Here is a 19,866-nt window from a genome sequence, read left to right on the forward strand (position 1 = left end):
TAAGTTTTATTAACAATAAAATTTTTTATAAGATAGCAGACAATTTTTTTTTTGGTTTTTTTTTTTTCTAACCAATGCTATAAAAGGGTAAGTTATTTTCTCCCTTTTCATCTCAAAGCAATTATGAAATATTTGAAGCATGATTTAATACCTTGTGGGATTGAAATTGTTTGTAGATAAGAATAGGAAAGAGTGACGGCAATTGTTGAAAACAGAAAAGAGGAACAAAAAGTTTAGAAGGCTGAGCAGACCCACACGAAAAGTGGACCCTTCTAGGCTTTTTAGTTGGTGTCATGTTTAGATTGGATGTATCTATAAAAATCCATTAATGACTTAGTAGTATATTGTACTAAGAAGAATTTGTAGGAATCCATTGAGATTGCTCCAAAAGATTAAGTATGATTTGACTTTCTAAAGAGATGTTTGGTCAAATTTACTTCTAGAGATTGTCAAATATATTGGTATGAACCCATTATGTTATTGAAATTATATGATGCTACAAAAGAGTACAGAAATGGACCATAAGCATGCACCCTTGCGGTCCAGTTGTCTTAATCATAATTCCTTTGATGTTAGATCAATGGCCCAGCCAATGGCAATATATAGATCACTCATTAAAACAAAAAGAAAATGGAATATTTGGGCTCTCCTTTGATAGCTACAAATCAATTTTCATAATGCTTTTTTGGAGAGTATTGTTTTCTTTCTAATTCTTTTGCTTTTGTGGAAAATCTTATGGTTGAAAGTTTTAGATGACAATACTTCTTCTCCCTCAACCAAAACCACCTAACCAAAATTTAAATAGAGCAAGAAAACAAAAAGATGGCAAACAACCCTAATCCAATTCACAGTGAGGACCGGCTTTATTAAAATCTTGTTGAACCCTTTATTGGACCAAGACCATGTGAGGTAATTCATTGAGGAATTAGTCTATTTAAATCTAGTCGAGTGAAAGGCTTCGCAGTAGCAGTTTACAGCGAGGAATCTTCATTAAAAAGAATAAATAAATAAATAAAATGATTCTGCTGATATAGAACCCAAGGAAATGAGGACAAAGTGGTTAATTTCACCGATTGGATTTTCTTTGATAGACTATTCAGAATTGTGATTGCCGTGCGATCAAATTCAATAATACCCTTTCTTTTTGTTTTAATTCACATTTGCTTAACTTCTCAGGATTTGAAGCAGAGGCAAGAAACCAACAATCCAACATGGATGAACATTCAATGTCCCTCAAAATTTCCTGGAGAAAGAAACAAAGTGCTTAAACACCTGGACCATTTGTCAGGATTAACCTAGAAGTGCTTATAATTTACTTTTGGCTTTTGCTGCGATGCAATGTCAGATTGAGTGCCTATATTATTATATATTCATTCAGCTTTTGCCTTTGACTCCTCTTTCTCTCCACACGCAAAATGTTGTCATTGAGTCAGAAGCATCTTCATTCATGTTTTGCATAATCTGCCGGCTAGAGATATGTTCATATCCTGCTTTCTTTGATGCAATCAAATTCGATTTTGAAATAACATTTGACATTCTCACCATATCTGCCTCTTATTCAGTGTATCCCATAAAGACATCTTCTGTGTGAAAAAGACGTCCCACCGTTACCGTCCAAAATATAATGGAATGTAACAGTAATACAACTTGTTTCAGACTAATAATATAATATGCCATCATTTTAAGAGAATTTTCTCATCTACCTAATCTGAGTGTCTTTTCTATGGAATCTTCAACTTGAAGTCAAGGAATGCTATAAAAAACTACCTACTCCAAAATTGAAACAGAAATATAGGACAGTCTGTGTTAACATATTACGACATCCAAGGTCAAAAGGCAAGACAAAACGAACATACTATACAGCCAACGAAGCAGGTACGTCATTGATGATAATATATAATAACAATAATACCGAATGTAACAGTATAATTTAAAGAACAATTGCCATGCAAAACGATCTTGTCCCTTGTGAAATGAGTTTAAATATTTCTATCAAGAAAAAGACAACCCATGACTTCAAGGCAAATGAAGGATGTAACTAGTTTGAAGTAATGTAAGGACTTAGCTGCCTGCATTCATCAAAGGACACGACCAACTAAAAGATATATACAGATTACAATTCATTCATTTTCATCAGTGGATTGAAATAAGCCTGGATGTTACCTGGGCAGTCAACATGCATTTAACCATTCCATATATATTTGAAGAAAATTTTCTAAATATGATCAATCTATAACGAAGAACAATAAATTTACACAACTGATTCACAAGTCAAAAATAGGTCCTGGCAAACATAACCTGCAAAAAATTGCAGTATGGCAGTTACAATTTTACTCTCTCTGGCCTTTAACATCTTCATTAAAGTTATCCTGCAACAGCCTTTAAAAATCTTTCGGACAACTTAGATGCTTCAATAACCACAGGTCCATTTACGAGCAAAGCAGAACCAGTAAAAAGGGAATCAGAAACTCTTGAGTTCTTTAAATCATCTGAGATAAAACCTAGTTGCAGTATTCTACCTTGTAAAGCAAGAAGATAATTCTACCAATCCTAGATTAATGTTCATGCCTCACTGAATGCTTGTGGCAGTGGGAGGAAAATACCTCATTAGGAAGCTTGAGAGTGACCAAATGCAGATGACACCGAGGAGCTGAAGGACATTCAATAGTGCACCCAAAGAGTTGTTTATTGCCAAGTTATGTGAGGTCACTTCAGCTCCTCTCACTGTAAATGACAGGGCTGTCACCAGTTGTGCTGCTCTATTCAGTTGGTGCAATCTATACACCTGCAAATCATAAAAATTCTTTTCAAAATACAGGCATACAAGATAAATCACAACCATTTGCCCCTTCTAGCATCTCTATCATAGATCATAAAGAGAGCTTTAAGTAATTCTTGGCCCCATAAAAAAGGGGGTGGGAGAAAGAATCATGCATGTATCCACATATGATGAGAATACCGAGGATAGCTGACAGCCAAAAATGTATTAAGATGAAAGACGCATCCAAAAATTTAGTAAACAGTGAAGAATTTAAAAAAAAAAAGGAAAAATACTATAAACTTTAGGTTTTTTCAGTTCTCCTAACTGAACATAAATGTCACGAGGGAAGTGGGTAGTAAAAAATAAATTATAACTGCACTTACTTGGAAAATAATTGGAATGACTGGCCATGAAGGTGACTTCCGATATCTTGCATACTGTTCAAATGCAAATTGCACAACAATACCAACCAGATATGGAGCAAGAGTAGCAGAAGCTGCAGGGCCAGTCCATGGCCAGACCAAGCCCATAGTCACCATAGGGATTATAAGACTGAGTACAAGCGCAGCGACAGAAGAGATCCGCTGTCCTAATTGGGGATGCAGGGCTCTATTATCATCTGTGGCAAAATATGGCCTAATAGACCTCCTCATACGGTCTATTAGCAGAAGAAAAACTGCAACCCCACAGTAGAAAAGAGCTTCCGTGAAGAATAATATCAAGAAATCTGCAGATACAAAACAGAGGGCAGTTTAGGAAGAAAATAAATTAACTCCAGGTGTAAAAGCAAAAGTATATACATAAATGTAATGTATAGCAAGAGTAAAATGGTTTTAATTTGAGGCTAGTCAGAAGGAAAACTTATTTCGTAAGAAAGATGTAAAATGAAAAATAAAACAGAACAAGAATGGCACAATAACATAAGAATGTTCATTCACCTGTCAGCAGAGAGTCCTCAAATACCATGGAAATTATTTTGCGCAGATAAAGTGAGGGGAAAATGAAAGAGGCCACAAGGACAGCAGGACCAACAAGCCATACAATGCTGCTCCGACTATTTTGCACAGTGGATATTCTGATCTCGTCTTCTCTTTTATATGGACGATTATAAAATGATATTAAACCAGGTTTTCCATTGCTTCCCTCATACTGGATAGATGGACTGCCAGATGAAGAGATATCTTGCAAATTAGAATGCTGACTTAATTGTTCTGGAGCATTAGGATTGATCTCAACGTATTCTGACTGATCTTCAGAAATTGCAAGTAGCACACTTTGCCTCTTTTGAAACCCTCCCTGTAACTTCAGCGGTCCATATACGAGGTGGCATGGATTGACTACTCAAAATACCATAAGGAAAACATTATAAGAATATTTAAACAGCAGTAACAATTGGCACAGCAGCAATAAATTCAAACTTCAAAACAGAGAATACTAAATTACAAACAAATTGCTGATTGGAATCTAAACAGGGTTATGCTATAATTGACTCCTAAGAGGACAAATCAAATAGAAGCTGGTATTAAAGCGAAAAAAATAAAGTTTGAAGCTTTGAAAATTATCTAACATGTCATGATAGTCACCTTTAGAATTTTGAAGTTGAAGAATATCATATCCCTGCCTGTCATATGGTCTCTGTGACAAGGTCATCTGAACAATAAAATATGCACGTTAAAAGATTATAAAATTAGAGAGTTTTTTAGCTACTGAGGAATCTCGCATTCAAAGATACCCTGATGGATTGAATGGAATGGCAAGAAGTCAAATGGAAGAAGCTAAACAAGACTCATGAACAGCGTCTGAAAAATAAAAGAATCAAAATGGGCAAAGCACAGTATTTCAATTTCGATTATATTGCTGTGCTGAACTTTAGCCATTTGAAATTCGAAAACCGGTCGCGTTCTACTTCAAAACACACTCTTCAGTGTATTTTGAAATTTGAAAAGTGGCCACATTCTACTTCAAAACATACTCCTCACTGGATTTTTTTTTTCTTTTTATGTTGGACATATCTTATGCTCTCTTAGATATACCTGGAAGAGCAATCAAAATGAAAGAGCCACAAAGATACCCTTCTTCCATTGAATCAGCAAAGATACATAGCCAAACCTCAATGGCCTCTACGAAAACTAACGGGTCCTATTTGACTCAAACGTTTGAGCAGAGAGCTTTCATGATAAACTTGCAAAAAGACCAGTTTGGGGTCCGTAAACTGCTGACTTACATGCATATAGCTATTGAGTACCAATAGATGTCAGTCAAAAGCAATTTCATATCATCACTACCCAAGTACATTGTTGAATTTTCATAAAATATCCTCCAAAGAACGGAAACAAAGAAAAAAAGAAAAAAGCATACCATGGAACTTAATCGGGATAGAAGAGGAGAAGAAAGTGAATTGGCCACGCAAGAGACTGAAGAAGAGCCAAATTTAACAGCCATAACCGTATGTAAATGTGATAGGAAAGACCACACAATAAGCAACCTAGCGTATTAGAAATTAGATTTGTGCATTTTAGTTGATTTTAAGGCATGCCCATTGGAATTGAAGAAAAATTAAAAGTACCCAAAGGAGAAATTCATTAGAGCAGGGAAGGAAAAGGTGGCAAAATTGAGGATTTCGGAGAAACTGAGGTTATGGGATTTTCATTTCGAGTGAGGTTATGAATGATAGCGGCTTCTTTCTCAGTTTTTGTATTTATATCTTCTTTTGGGTTTCAAGCGGGTGATTTCGGACAAAACTTCGTATAATTTGGGCCTCTCACTGATCCTCTCGCTGACGATCTATCTTTTCTTCTCATTTTTATTTATCCCTTCACAGCAATGATTTGGTTTTTGACAAAAGCTTAGCAAACACAGCAATGAATTGGTTTTCGATAAAAGCTTAGCAATTTTTTTTTTCTTGGAGGGGAAAATTTAAGCAAAATTAAGTCTGCCCGTTCATCTTTCTTTGAAGCATCACCCTTTCGAGATTGGCGAACACAGGATCCAATGAACTATTCAATTTTTAAACTGTACCATCCATACAGTACTCTTTACCCAAATCAGCTTCTGCCTTCATTAATGGCCAACTGGGTATTGTTCATCGAAGCACCGATAATGTACAAAGCAAGCTATCAAGGCTGTTGCCTGTTTTACTTTGTATCATCTTCAACAACCAAATTGCCCATTAATAATTCTGAGATTAAATCAACTTCCATTTGATGATTATAGAACCTCCATAACAACTTAATAACAAACAAATAGCAAGCACCTCAAGCAAGGATTGACATCACGTTACAGGAAAAAAAAATTACAGTAATCAGAAAACTCCTTCAATTTCATCCTTGGTTTGCTTAGGATATACGAAGAATCCACACAATCTCCCCTCTCACCCCCAGTCTAAAATGGGGATGCCAGCTCTGATTAAAAATTTCAACCATTGGAACATTTTCAGAGAACTCTAAATTTCAATCTTTACTAAGCTAAGATTTTTCTCAAGTCACAATCCCAGACCTATATCAGATGAGCTCTCTTCAGGAACCTGATTGTTCTACAATAATGCGGCCAGATTGATTCCACGAAATCCAAGTAACTCTCTGTTAGCCACTTTTTAAATTCTTTCAGCATTTTTCTAAATAGCTGTTCCTTATCCAAGTTATTGATCGGATCCCATACACGAACTTGTACATCTTCTTTGAGCTTCCCTTGTGCGACGTACCTACACGCTGCTGGCAAATTCTTAATTACTTTAACCGTTTGCTTGAAGCTGAAGACATAGAGTGCACACAACCATTGAAACATCTTGATGTAGAGAGCAACAATTAGAGGTCCGAATATCCATAAGGGTATCAACTCCTTTGAAACTTCAGCCCCATAAGCAACATTAACTGCCAGGAACACTGGTACACTGTAAAATACAGCAAAGCAATCAGCAGCAGTTTAACATAGTTGTGTGTAAATAATAAAGAATTAAAGGTTGAACAACAATCATATTAATAATCTCCATGTGCTAGAGTACAACACTGCAGATTATGGAGCTAAATTGATATCAATTATAATTGCAAATCGAGAATGATTCTCTGGCTATTACACCCTTTCCTATTTTTATTTCGTGATTGCTGTGATCCAATTCAGTCACAAAAGCTCCATTGGTTCAATACAGCAAAATGCTATGAATAATTAAATTAGGCTTGAGCAAATAACAGATGAAAGCATTGTTCTCCCAGAATACACAGTCTCAACTTTTGGCCAAGCATGGAGATGATCTAATTCGAAAGAGAAGGTCAAGAAATAAAGACATTCCAATTGCAAGAGGGTTAATGTTGGAAGAATGTTAACCTCTATTGACAAAAATATAACAAATAACTACCTTACAGTTGGCAATGGGTTGCCTAAAGAAAAATATTCATGTCAGGACCGATCAATGTCTTATAGCTCATAATTTTTGAGATATTAAAAATAGAGACTACCTAGTAATGTCACTAAATGAGCAAGAATGCTTAGCAAATCATGCAGGCAACCTAGACAGAAAGAAAAACAAGAAGACAGAGAATCATATATAAACAATCATACTTACAATATCAATAAGGGTATCTTTACTGTTGCATCCACAGCCCAAAATTGGCCCAAAGCTTCCTTTAGAATCTCACCTCTTCCCTTGTTATGAATCTCAATATTAGTTTCTGGAATCTCCCTTGGTGGCTGCTCTTCTCCCAAAACTTCATCTACCTCTTCGCTTGGTGATTGAGTGCGCAACAATGTCAACCATTTCTTGAATAATTTACGAATAGCAGGGGACCCTGCAATAGACTCATTTGTTTTGGAGGCATATGAAAGCGGAACATTATGTGCCTCTGAAGATTCAGTTACAGTCTCCTCACTCTCTTTTGGAATATATGAGAGTTTAACCGAATTCTTGGGATCCTTTGATCCACTTGCTCTGCCTCCTGATTCATCATTTTGGGCACTGCCTTTAAATGCTGTGAATGAAATCTTCACAGATTTAACTTTCACTCCACATTTATGAGGAGTCCCTACACTGCAAAAAATAATTTTCTTAATTCATATGTTGAAGATACATGAGAATTTCAGGACATGAAAATGGCAACATTCTAGCTCTACTGCTAGAGAAATGAGAAAGAATGATATATTTGGTTAAATATATTCCAAAAAAGAGTACCAGTATCCTAAAATAACAGGAAACAGATCATAACTTGGAAATTCAAAAGCAGATGATGGGTACCCAGAGATAAACCACAGGTTACTACAATGTGCAAACCGTCATTTACTTCAACAAGTTTTAACACAAAAGAGATGACGATCAAACAAACTTCATAAGGCACTCTTACCTTAAACAAAAATTACGCTTCCATGATAAACACTGCTCTTTTTTGCCAACCATGTGAACTGTTGTTACACAGCGCCTTAGTATCAACCCTTTGTTCCATGATAAACGCCTTGAGGGAAATGCCACATATGAACCCTGAAATGCAATAAACAACAAAGTTCTACAGGTTTCGCTATACAAAAGAAACTTAACATCCAACTTCTAGAAGTAACTTGAACGAATGCAAATTTTCAGTAGGTAATCCACGCCACACAGAAAGAAAGTGTCAAACGTGGAAACATTCAAGACAACTTGTCATCAACTCACAGGAATGAACTAACAGCTCATGGATGGAAATAAACAAAAAGTGTCCAATATATAACCAGAACACTAAAGTGGAAAACTATAAAGTTGTTACTCAGACACACACAGATAAAACAAAAACATTCAAAAGTCTGCATATTTCCCTGAGTGATAACTAAACCTTAAGTCGTGAGCAGAGCGAATATCCAAGATGTTTAGAAAGGTGATGTACATCTAAAAGAATATCAAGTCTTGGTCACTACAACATGTTCAACTTAAACTAATATATCTTTCAAACGAAAAAAGCAAGAAAATATACAACATCACCAAAACATAAAATGTACTAATGGTTTGCAAAACAATAAATATCACTTTAAAATTTAAAGGGACAGAAAACAGATTCAAGTGATTTCCCAAGAGCCAAATAGTGACATCTATTGACTCTATCCTAATCCATGCAAAACTGAGTCACTAATCCACCATTGTTTAAAGCAAGACAAACTATAAGTTAAATTCTTCAATTGTTTACATCAGCATATTTTTAAAAAAAAATCCACAAAAATTTTCCCATACACATAGGATTAATGGAATTTGGACAATCACCCAACAGCTGCACGGAAAATGCCTAATTTACCATGAATAATCATCATATAAATTATTTTTCTCATATGTCCCTAACCGTTTATATCTAAATTACAAGTCAAATTCCTCTTCACTTACCTGCAACTGATGGGTTACCAATACCATTGTCTCTACCCTACGCACGCGATCATTTACTCAATAGGTACCTAATCAACAAACCAGCACACAATGAGCACTTCTTTTCTACAACAACAGTTAAACATCAATTTCAACAAGATATTATGACAAAACAAATTGTTAGCATTAACCAAAAACTAACCATTCCAAATGCTTAATTTACTAAAAAAAAAATTAAAAATATTAATTATCAAATTACAACAGAAACAGAGAATTGAATTAATTCTTATACTAGCACTTAAAGTACAACTTTTTCTTTTTCGTTTGATAAGCAGCATAACTACAGTATTCCACATTTCTTTCACCCTAATTTTGTCCTTTTTTCTTGGTTTTATCAGCAACAAAAAAAAAAAAAAAACCTACAAAAACTAAACCACAGAAAATCCAAATCTCCAATTGAATTTCCCCATTTGTAATTCAAGCAAGAAACCAAGTTACACAATTACACACCCGGAAAGATTCCACAGCACAAAGAGCAGGAAGAAGAAAAAAAAGAACTTAAAAATTTGGAGCTCAACGTAACAACGAAAGCATGAAATTCACCGAAACCTGTGTACATGAAATCATGAGCAGCTTTTAAAAGCAATGAATACAATTCCTTACTGAGAAGGAAGCGAAATGGATAGAGGGGAGGAAAAAGTGAACTTCTAGGCGGTGAGTTTAGGGTTTTTATAGAGAGGATTTTTTTATTTTTATTTTTCCTGAATTGATTTTGATTTTTAACAGTGGATAGTAATGACACACCAGAAACCGGGGGGAGGACAAGGGTAAGGAAAAGTAAAGCCGTATAAAAAATATTTAACAATAACAAACAAATCAGTGGCTTTCACGCATTGACCCGTTTTTCTTAATCGGGTATTTCGGTGACCTTTTTTGGGTGCACCCCATTTTTTATCCTAATCATACACCGTTAATTCGAATGATTAAGAATGTTATTTATTTTTATGTATTATTATTATTATTATGACATCATCATCATCTTCTTCTTCTAATGCTCATATTGTTATATATATGGCAGTGTGGGAACAAAATTTCCGGTTAAGAACAATTTGGAATTGCAGTATCCCTGCTCCGTTTAGGAACCATCTTGATACGTGCCTGCTGAGGAGAATGAGACCGGTAACACCCAAAGTTGTTGAAATTTATGACGATTAATCTTGTTCTGATGCGAATCTACACTTAAATCAGTTTTTAACGGCGCATTGCAATGCATTTACATCTTATAGCCAAATGTTGAGCTAGTCATTTATTTCACAGGATGCATACAGATTCATGATTAATGCACGCGACAGCATTTCCAAGACTGGAAATAATACATTTTGCGAATGCATGTGTACTTTACAAATTCAGACCACTCATACGATGATGCCACAATTAAACCATCAATTGAACTCAAAACCTTACAAAACCTAACATCACAAGGCTAAAATCTCTTCATACGCCAAAAATAAAAGCAAGAAGCCACAAATAAAAGCATTTCCAACACTAGAAATAATACATTTTGCTAATAATGCATGTGTGCTTACAAATTCAGTCCATTCATATATCAAGCCACAATTAAACCATCAATTGAACTAAAATTCTTATGAGCCTAGCATCACAACGCAAAAACCTGTTCATACGCCAAAAATAAAAGCAAGAAGCTACAACAAGTTTTAGACGGAGGTAGAAGTGGGAGAACCAGAAAATTTCTTCACTACTTCATTCACCTCTCCAGTTCCATGTATTTTGAGCAAAGGAATTATAATCAGTAAATACAAAGCTCATGGATAACGTTAAAGGATCCATGGCGAACCAACAGTCTACCAAATTACAATGTTCATATCAGATACAACTTTAAAAGATAAGGTGAGAAATCATCCACATAAAAACACCTCCAATCAAAATTACCATTCATCATCTCCCTCCCCCCCCCACCCCCCCTTTCCTTGCCACCACCTGCTTTTGCTTCTACCCTGGTCAATTCACAAACCATCAGTTTACTAGATGATTTGATTTGATAATATCTACAATTGAAAATAAAACCTAAACTAAAGTACCTGGAAACTCAAGGGATTAAGCCACTACACATCATGGAGGATTGGTTTCCCACCAGACAAAAACAAACCCAACAAAAGAATTTTCTCCACTAATCATAACCATCAGCTCGAACAGTGCCACTTGGCCTTCCATGGTAATTCCCTCCACCACGCTTTGAGTGACTTTGACCCCTCTCTCTATATTTACCACCTCCATTACTAGAAGCATCCTTCGGTCCTTCAAAGTTATTTACTCTATTATTACTGTAAGGTCCAACTGGCTGGTACTCGTAATGAGCATTGTGTCTCTGCCTGTCCCGGTTTGTAGGTTGGGTATGTTGCTTATCTTGTACAGATAAGCTCCATTCTCCACGAGATTCTTGTCCTCTATTAAAACGGCTATTCTGGTTTCCATTCCGACGGTACCCTGAAGGCATTTGTTGCTCATTCCGAACATCTATATTTGATGGAGAAGCATTTTCAACTAGACTACCAGGGACTTGGTTTGGGGAGTCTGGGCGTCCTTTGGCTGATGCTATCTTCCTTTCTCTCTTGGGTTCTTGATGGCCAACATTTGATGTGGCTTCCACTTTGCTTATTATAGAGGCAGAGTGACCATGGTGAGGCTGAACTACGCCTTCACTGGTCTCCTTGCCTGATTGAGGTGGGATTGGCAGCCCACCCTGGGGAGTGGAATCCTTTTTGTTAGACCTGCCAACTTCAGCCCCAAGATTTAGACCACTGTTGAGCCTGCTTCCTCGTTGACTAGATGCAACAGATGCCTGTGGCTTTGGTTGCCAGTGAGAGGTTGATCGATCCCCTGTAGCACGATTTTCCTTCAAAGCAGAAGGTAAGTCTGTTTGACTTGTCTCAGGCACAGGTATTGAAGATTGCACATAAAGTCGGTCACTGTCCACACTATTAGTCTTCTTGTGGTCATTATCATGATTATTTCCAGTGCCTTTGTGTCCCTTGAACTGATGCCGCTTTCCTCTGGCTATCACTCCCTGATCTTTGACAACATTGACTGGTACAGATGAGTCACAATTTTCAGGCATGTTCCAGCCATCAAAACTCCATTCATCAGAAGACTTCAGCTGCTCTTTTACTAAGCTTACTTCAGGCCTCTGGTTTCGCTGATGCTCAACCGACTTTTGAACATTTCTAATGGTGTTCGAAGAATGTACATCTTGCAAACCCTGCACAACGGTTGACTCTGATGAAGCCCGCTGGCGCCATGATCCATGAACTTTCCCTTGTTTATTCTGCCTATGATCCCCATTCTTAGACTCCAAGAAAATCCCTTTCTTTCCACTAGCAAACCCGGCATGTTGTGAACCTTCCACACCCTGAGACCCAGAATCTACTTTTCCATCCATCTCATCTGACCTAGTCTTATCAGCTATAGAAGCCAGTGGTTGTTGTTGACCATTACCCTGCTGAGCCATTTCTTTGACCACAGGCTTTGGAACGTACCTCTCCATTTCAGCCCTCTTGTTTCTTGAATTATTATGCACTTGACTATCGCTGTTTACAGATGAAGCCTCAACAACGGATTTGTGGCTGGATTTATCAGTCACCTCAGCTTTGTTCTGAGATCGCACAGGTGCCCAGATAACAGCTTCATTGGTGTGGAATTTCTCCGACGATTTACTAGTTTGTGCATTTCGTGCTGCCCTACGAGAATGCTGAGATTTCCACTGGTTATTTGCTCTAACATGGTTTTCTTCACTAGGTGAAGATAAGTGCAGCTCTAAAGACTGACTTGCATCATTTGAATCAGTCAGTGGTTGAACTGAAATGACATCCAACTCAGATACAGAAGTCTTAGTCTTACCACTTTCAGCCGAAGTCTTATTCAGAATATTTGTTTCTGTCGATACCATAGAAGGTAAGGTGGTCCCAGATGATGCCTCCTCCACTTTGTGCTTCTTGCCACCCCTGTTATTTCTCCTCCTTTGTTGTGTAGAGGACTCAGCCATGATATTTGGGTTCACAGATGAAGTTGACTCACAGCTAGGAGCAATTTGATTAGCAACAACCTCCCGAGATCCAGCAGCATTTACTGTTAAATCAGTATTGCCCTTCAGAGGCTCAGTTGCACTAGTAGCAATAAAATTCTCAGAGTAATTCTTTTCAGATGGAATATTCTGCTTTTGATTATAGTTGAAGCGCTTCTGCTTAGAGACACTGCTGTCACAAACCTGTGGAGCATTGCTATGGTGAAAAACATCACCATCATTAGCATCCTGCTTTATGGGCACAGATTCACCGTGTTTGCGCATTCCAACAAATTCCTTGTGGCCACTCTTTGGTCTCTCTAGAAGTTGCTCATTGGACAAAACTGTAGATTTTTCAACTCTCGTAGTGCCACTTTCACTAATTTCTGCAGCAATATTCGAGTGTGAAACCAAAGCTGAACCTGATTTTCCAGATTTGCTAGCAACTATGGTTGATTCAGCCATAGAATGAAATTCTTCTTGTTTATTCAGGACAGCAACACTGGGGACGACCTCCGGCTTCTGAGTTAAGCCTTCCACCGCTTGTGTACGCCTGTTTAGTTCCTCCAATTTGGCAAAAGCCTTGGCCCTCTGGTCTCTTGCTCGTTCTTCCTCCTCCTCCTGACGTTGTTTGGCACGCTGCTTGGCTAGTTCTTTCATTTTAGCACGCTGATGAAATAATACCAAAACCGATGTATGTAAAATTTCCAATGCATAAATTAGCATGCATATAGTACAAAAGTAAATTACCTGAGCCTGGCTATCACTGGCTTCAGACATGGATGGCATCGGCTCACCCCCATCGTTACCTTGAGGATTAAACTCCAACTTAACCGTACCTTCCTTTGCTGGATGGTCTTGAATGAGAATATTAGAACTTTCAGAATGTGCAACAGACATGTCAGTTGAAGACTCTGCAACAGAAGATTTTCTCCGCCACTCATCAGCCTCTTGAGAACTAGGTCTCCCTTTGCCACGGTGATCAGGTCTGCCATGCATACCATGAGTAGATCTCCTGTGCATCTGTAAGTTAGAATTTGTCCAACATTGGAAAAGAAAGACATTGCCAGTAGAAACCTACAAATTAGAAACCAACCTGGAGATAACCGGTCCACTGATGGCTGTTGACTCCGAGCTCTGATCTCCAGCGGCAACACTGCCTTCATAAGCAGCAGGATTTTCAGTTCCAGTGGCGTGATTTTTCCCTACATGTACAGATCCAGTAGCAGCTTCACCAGAATTAGCATTAACAGCTTGTGATGTATTCTTCTGCTGCTCCTTACTGGAAGCAGACATCAGATCATATCTTCCATCTGAAGCACGCGCCTTTGCATTTAAACCCTCAATCTTCTGAATCAGACTGGAATCTTTGGGTCCAGCTGGGATCTCTGGGGAAGCATTTGCCACATTTTCCAGCTTCTTCACAGAAAGGTCATCCACTGCCTTTGCATTTCCCATATTTTTTGGAGATTTAACTTTGACATGCACAGATGAACAACCTCGCTCATGGTCAGACACCCGATAGGATACTTCTTCACCAAATGCCTTTCTTTTTAAACCCATCTGTTCATCCTTTTTATAATCTTCTCTCCAATCATCATCCCCTGACAACAGTTTCTGTTGGTCACCCTTCTCAACATGTGATGCAATGGCCGTTACAGTTTCTTCCCACTTCTGTTCTTTGTCCTTCCCCTCCCAACCATCTTGTTGCTTCAAAAGAACTCTATACGGTCCTCGAGCATCAAGATAAGGACCAGATTCCACTTGTTCTGAAGCCAATGCTTTGACATTAGGACCACATGCACTGGATCTGCCATGGGAATTGCCAGCATCATGAGCACTTTGGCCTGAGTATCTGTTATAAGAATGGGGGCCAGCCGCCATTCCCATAAATGGTACATCTCGTTCGTTGGAATTACGATAGCCCATTGGAGGCCCATAGTAGCCCTCATAGGCTACACGACCAGGATAAAAGCCAGGCCTCATAGGCATACCCGGGCGCATATAAGCATCAGGCATAGGAGGTCTGTACATATCTCCATTTTTGGGATGGTGTGCCCTTGGTCCGGCTCCTGGTGGAGGAACTGGCTGTGGATTACCAAGAGCATTAGCTGGAATCTGGGGACGATAAAAATGAAATGGTTCCATAGGGAAGCCCCCAGGAGGAACTGGGGACCCAAATGGAGGACCTGGAGGGCCCCCTGGAGGTCCTCTATACCAAACACCTCCTGGATGATTATTTATTGGAGGACCATGCCAAGCCTCGTAATGCTGATGGGGAATACCAGCATTTGGGTATGGATGGGGTCCTTGGGGGTCTGCTTGCCACTTCTCCATACTAGGCCTAACTCCATCTTCACCATACGGATTATTGTCCCTTTTCCAGGTATTTGCAACTTCACTCTTCAAGTTTACATTTAAAGAAACATCACCTGAAATATGGACAAAAATGTGCATACCTTCTAATGTTAAAGAGAAATCCACCCATAAAACACACATCAACATCATGAGAGAAGAAGATATCATCCTCATTCAAACAATCAAATTGAGTTCATGCATACAAACCAGCTATAGAGGTTCCAATCCTATCTTTTTCTGGCACTACTCCACCAGAGGATGAGTCAGGCCAACTGTGAGAACCAAGGTCTGCAATTAAACATTTGATCAAGCAATCAAAAATTTGCAAAAGATGCATCTCTGAATATACATACCTTAAGCTTTTATTTCAGGTTCCTGATGAACAACCATACGACTTTTGACATCAATGGATTATGCAAGGAATAACCAAACCAGCAAAAGGTTCACTAAAACTTTTATAATAAAACAAAATGCTTAAAAATCCTTTTTACATAAAAAAGGAAAAAGAAAAGCTAAAAGTTCTTAAATCTTAAAATTGAATGTATAACTGGAACAAAAAAGACAAACAAAAATATAATGTGGAAAACAATAACAGGTATAAACAACTGCATGAAAATGCTTACCCCACATATATCACAAGCACAAAAACAAAACTATAAACAGCATAATAAATTTATTACCAACAAAAATAATCAGCACTGTTGTTAGTTAAAGGAGATTTCCCTCAATAATACCAAGCCATCATCCCACACAATGACACATCTCCACATCCCTTCAAACCCAAGTAGAGACCTCATTTCAATAAGAAAAATTACTGGGTATCAACTGATCAATAAATGTAAAGGGATATATGAACTCAGACCTACAAACGTAATCAAACTATAAAGAACAGAACCATAAAACAAGATGTAAGAACCTTTCCAGAAAATTTGCCCCAATCATATTCATACAGAAAACCAAACTTCAAAGATGGATATATATATAAGAGATTAATGAGAAGGCAACCTTGTGACTCCATGTTCTTTCCAGAATTATCTTTTTCTGAACCAAGTGTAGGAAAATCTCCAGAGGCCAGCGAAAACCCATCATTCTTGGAGGATGCAACCCCCTGCACGTGTAAGAATGAATAACTAGCATAAGTCAGGAACGTGGGGAAAAAGGCTGTTACAGGTCAGACAATAGAAGAGTGACCATGGATTGATGGCTTCTTTATTTATTTTTATTCACAAGGAAAGAGTCACACACCAAGTAACTGAAAGTTTAATGTAACTATTAGGCTTCTCTAACAGTTAAATATATGCGTCCGCATTCGAAATAATAAAACGTTTTACATGATTTATTAGAAACTAAGAAACAGGAAATCATAGTAAACTATGCAAGATATATCATATTGGATCAAGATATATCATTTTATTGGATCAGATATTAATATCATACAAAGATTAGTTACAGATCTGATCAGGGAAATACTTCTAAGCCACAATTTTCAGGGATAAGATTAAGCTACTAATATACATTGCTGCCTCGCTTTTTTCTTTTAGATAGGAAAATTAAAAAGTTTTGCGGACATTTCCTTTTTCCATAATATTTCAAGAAGCATTGGAATAACATACAGTCAACAATCACTAACAGCAGCATACAGAAAAATCAATTGACCATGAAATACAATATTTGATAATTAACATTGGTAAATGCAAAATCACTCTTCTTGTAGAATCATCCCAAGACCAAAAACAAAATGATATGCCAAATTGTGCATCATCAGATGTTGAATCAGATATTCTTATCAGCAAAAGCCACTGAAAGGAATTTTACTTATAAATGCTAATCAATAAGCATGGTATTTTATAATTATGTACTGGAGCATATTCTCAAACAAAAACAATTAGCAAAAAGAATCATTCAAAAGTTCAACATTCTACATGAATTTCACATTTTTTCACCTCATGATGATTACAATGACTTAATAAACCACATGGCCATACCAATTTTTCTGCCGTCCCAGCCATACCCCAAGGCCCTGAATTCTCAGACAATGGTTCGGCAAACCGAGACAACTGTGAGCTACCAGGTCTTGTTTCAGCACTTCGAGGACGCAATGATGCAGCTGATGTCTGACTTGATGTCAATGCACCAGAAGCTGATGATGGTCTAGAATTTGAACTCCATGCATTAGCAATAGGTTCATGGGCTCTATCACTACTCCCAGTTGATGGTCGAGTGCCACTACCACCAGATGAAGGGCGGCCGCTAAGATGGCTTGGTGAGCCGGTACTGCCATCAGCTTTGGGAGACAATGTTGAGGAGCCCCATGGATTTGATGCAGAAGAAGATGACCTACTTCCCCAGCTAACGGTACCCCTATCAAGCACCGGAAAAATTATTATTATCATTTATATATAAGAAATTATGAATTTATCCAAGTGCCACATTGGCATTTATACACTGGAAGTATCAAGTGGTCTTAAATGATATGAATGAATAAACAAGATAGGATAGAGCCCGGAGGGGGAGGGAGGGAGGGAGAGAGAGATACTACTCACTTGGGCACAATTTCCACATTAGGGTCAAGTCCATGATTTTCTAACCTTGAAACAGCAGAGAAAAAACATAAACTTTAAGAAAGCGCAACACAATCACCAAAATATGTTATAAGTTAGAAATAAGACAGAACAGAAAAATAATTGCAAAAGTATCAGTAAAATGAATTACTTTTGGCTGGGTAGGTTAATTGGTTTTGGAACAGCGACTTTCCCCAGAACAGTCATGCCACCTCTTCTTACAGAGGCCCACCTGCAAAAATTTTACAATTAGATTACACATCTTTTTTCTAAAAATAACAACAACTACAACTAAAAAAGCTCTGAAAATAGACACAAGCTTGTAGGAGTACACACCAAGCAGGTCTCTTTTACTTCACAAGGATGAAAATAAATTCAACAATATTTCACTTACGATAAAATTGCATGCCAGACCAAAATTCAATTAAGGCACAACAGAGAAAAATAGCGGTTAATTAGTCCGACTCTCTAACTATTCTTACTGCATTTGTGTAAAAAATTATGAGATGCAAAAGAAAGAAAACTAGCATGCTCTTAACATTCCTGTGAACTGAAAATTCCTTTTTCTGGCTTCTATTTCTCTAGCGATGTAAAGTCTTCATAAAAAACTTTGCCAGGTATTTTTAATCTCCAATGATATTCCGAAAGAATCAAGTGCCAAATAAGGCTTTATGTTTGTCACAGCAATGGCAGCTACCAAGCAATGGGAAGTCAGTAAAGAGTTACAATTAATCTAGACTGCAACAGCATTCAACTTTGACATGCAACTAGGACCTTGATGACCGTATTTTAGTATTTGGGGGAATTTATTCCTTAATTAAGCTTATATAGTGTACCTTCGCTCTCCAGTCATCATACTTGAAGACATGGTTCAACCGTCTTTGCAAGGTCATTCAATCAAATCTGAAGCAATCTGGGAAAAGGATGGCAGATTAAATCAATCACTAAACATAATGCAATTAGAAAATACAGTTTTGGGGAAAATATGAATCAGTCCACCGTAAAAAAAATGTAAACTCCTTGAGAAGCAGCATCCCCCATTTCCAAGGTAAAATAAAGGTACCACATATTAAAGAATCTCAAAATACTCTACGTTCACCCAGCCTTCTAAATATAGACATTTTAACATGCAAATGTACATATATGAAGAGCAAATGATCACCATCAAATTGTTGTTCGTCATATTCAGCACCAATTACAATACCCACAAACATGTGTTATGCATTGATTAAATTAAGCATGGAAAGTAACCGCACAAACAACTACCATGTCATTTATGTTTTGGCATGCTAAAATCCATGTAAAACTAGTTTGACAACTAGTATAAAAACTAAGGTTGAAATTCAACTCATAAAACCTCGTGGATTGCATAAACAGTCCATATCCTCTTCTTTTTCAGTAATAGCATAAATAACATAAAATAAATAAAGAAAATACCTAATTTAACTAAAATTGAAAGGCAATTCTATCCTTCACTTAAAAGGCAATAGACATCATTGTGCATGATAAACTTAATCAAAATTTATGCTGGATTTTGCACAATTTTTTTTTATCATCTACAAACTCAAGAAAATCCACACACTAACCAATCCAATTAAATTACCAAACAAATTAAACCTCCAGGATTAATTTCTCGCATGAAAATAAAAATCCCCAAATCTCATCATAAAAAAAGTAACAAGGCCCAAAACATTTCGTGGCATAATTGATAGTGGATAGTTGCTAAAGTTCCATAGGATATATAATTACGTTCTGCCTTGAAAAGAAAAAGGGAGGGGGGGTGTTAAAGAAACAAAGA

General features: G+C 37.3%; 3 protein-coding genes across 8 annotated transcripts in view; all 3 read right to left on the bottom strand.

Annotated features, from left to right (window-relative positions):
• Positions 1-1,073: 1,073 nt before the first annotated feature.
• LOC18046107 lies at positions 1,074-5,917 on the bottom strand. Of its 4 annotated transcripts, none has more exons than XM_024187992.1 (6): positions 5,120-5,917; positions 4,345-4,411; positions 3,700-4,098; positions 3,145-3,488; positions 2,604-2,785; positions 1,074-1,580 (listed from the first exon to the last, which is right to left on the bottom strand). In XM_024187992.1, the coding sequence occupies exons 1-6, from the start codon at positions 5,201-5,203 to the stop codon at positions 1,559-1,561; spliced, it is 1,098 nt and encodes a 365-aa protein (XP_024043760.1). In that variant the 5' UTR covers positions 5,204-5,917; the 3' UTR covers positions 1,074-1,558. The 4 variants fall into 4 exon arrangements, with proteins under 4 accessions (XP_024043760.1, XP_006439860.1, XP_024043761.1 ...); XM_006439797.2 differs by having other exon boundaries at positions 1,074-1,583; XM_024187993.1 differs by lacking the exon at positions 1,074-1,580 and adding an exon at positions 1,596-2,408.
• Positions 5,918-6,015: 98 nt separating this feature from the next.
• On the bottom strand, positions 6,016-9,929 carry LOC18048247. 3 transcript variants are annotated; one of them, XM_006439802.2, is made up of 5 exons: positions 9,735-9,929; positions 9,093-9,160; positions 8,092-8,225; positions 7,320-7,781; positions 6,016-6,650 (listed from the first exon to the last, which is right to left on the bottom strand). In XM_006439802.2, the coding sequence occupies exons 2-5, from the start codon at positions 9,117-9,119 to the stop codon at positions 6,257-6,259; spliced, it is 1,017 nt and encodes a 338-aa protein (XP_006439865.1). In that variant the 5' UTR covers positions 9,120-9,160; positions 9,735-9,929; the 3' UTR covers positions 6,016-6,256. The 3 variants fall into 3 exon arrangements, with proteins under 3 accessions (XP_006439865.1, XP_006439863.1, XP_006439866.1); XM_006439800.2 differs by having other exon boundaries at positions 9,681-9,929; XM_006439803.2 differs by having other exon boundaries at positions 9,582-9,929.
• Positions 9,930-11,056: 1,127 nt separating this feature from the next.
• The window catches only part of LOC18048248 (protein MODIFIER OF SNC1 1), a 9,168-nt gene continuing 358 nt past the window's right edge, over positions 11,057-19,866 (bottom strand). The window contains exons 2-10 of the mRNA XM_006439805.2: positions 18,905-18,984; positions 18,220-18,300; positions 18,051-18,095; positions 17,493-17,868; positions 16,513-16,615; positions 15,715-15,795; positions 14,246-15,581; positions 13,900-14,164; positions 11,057-13,818 (exon numbers count right to left, since the gene is read on the bottom strand). Of these exons, the coding sequence (XP_006439868.2) occupies positions 11,260-13,818; positions 13,900-14,164; positions 14,246-15,581; positions 15,715-15,795; positions 16,513-16,615; positions 17,493-17,868; positions 18,051-18,095; positions 18,220-18,300; positions 18,905-18,936 (4,878 nt within the window). The 5' untranslated portion in view covers positions 18,937-18,984 and the 3' untranslated portion in view covers positions 11,057-11,259. The remainder of the gene's footprint in view (positions 13,819-13,899; positions 14,165-14,245; positions 15,582-15,714; positions 15,796-16,512; positions 16,616-17,492; positions 17,869-18,050; positions 18,096-18,219; positions 18,301-18,904; positions 18,985-19,866) is intronic.

This window comes from Citrus clementina, unplaced genomic scaffold, assembly GCF_000493195.1.
Source record: "Citrus clementina cultivar Clemenules unplaced genomic scaffold, Citrus_clementina_v1.0 scaffold_3, whole genome shotgun sequence".
NCBI classification, from domain to species: domain Eukaryota; kingdom Viridiplantae; phylum Streptophyta; class Magnoliopsida; order Sapindales; family Rutaceae; genus Citrus; species Citrus x clementina.

Excerpts from the sequence above, each read along its gene's own strand:
- LOC18048247 (XM_006439802.2), bottom strand. The coding sequence starts at position 9,119 with ATGGTATTGGTAACCCATCAGTTGCAG. Across the intron at positions 8,226-9,092 it reads TGGTAACCCATCAGTTGCAG|GGTTCATATGTGGCATTTCC; the intron begins GTAAGTGAAGAG and ends ATTGCATTTCAG. Across the intron at positions 6,651-7,319 it reads AAGATACCCTTATTGATATT|TGTACCAGTGTTCCTGGCAG; the intron begins GTAAGTATGATT and ends TGTATTTTACAG.
- LOC18046107 (XM_006439798.2), bottom strand. The coding sequence starts at position 5,203 with ATGGCTGTTAAATTTGGCTCTTCTTCAGTCTCTTGCGTGGCCAATTCA. Across the intron at positions 3,489-3,699 it reads TGAGGACTCTCTGCTGACAG|ATTTCTTGATATTATTCTTC; the intron begins GTGAATGAACAT and ends TTGTATCTGCAG. Across the intron at positions 2,786-3,144 it reads TCATTCCAATTATTTTCCAA|GTGTATAGATTGCACCAACT; the intron begins GTAAGTGCAGTT and ends TATGATTTGCAG.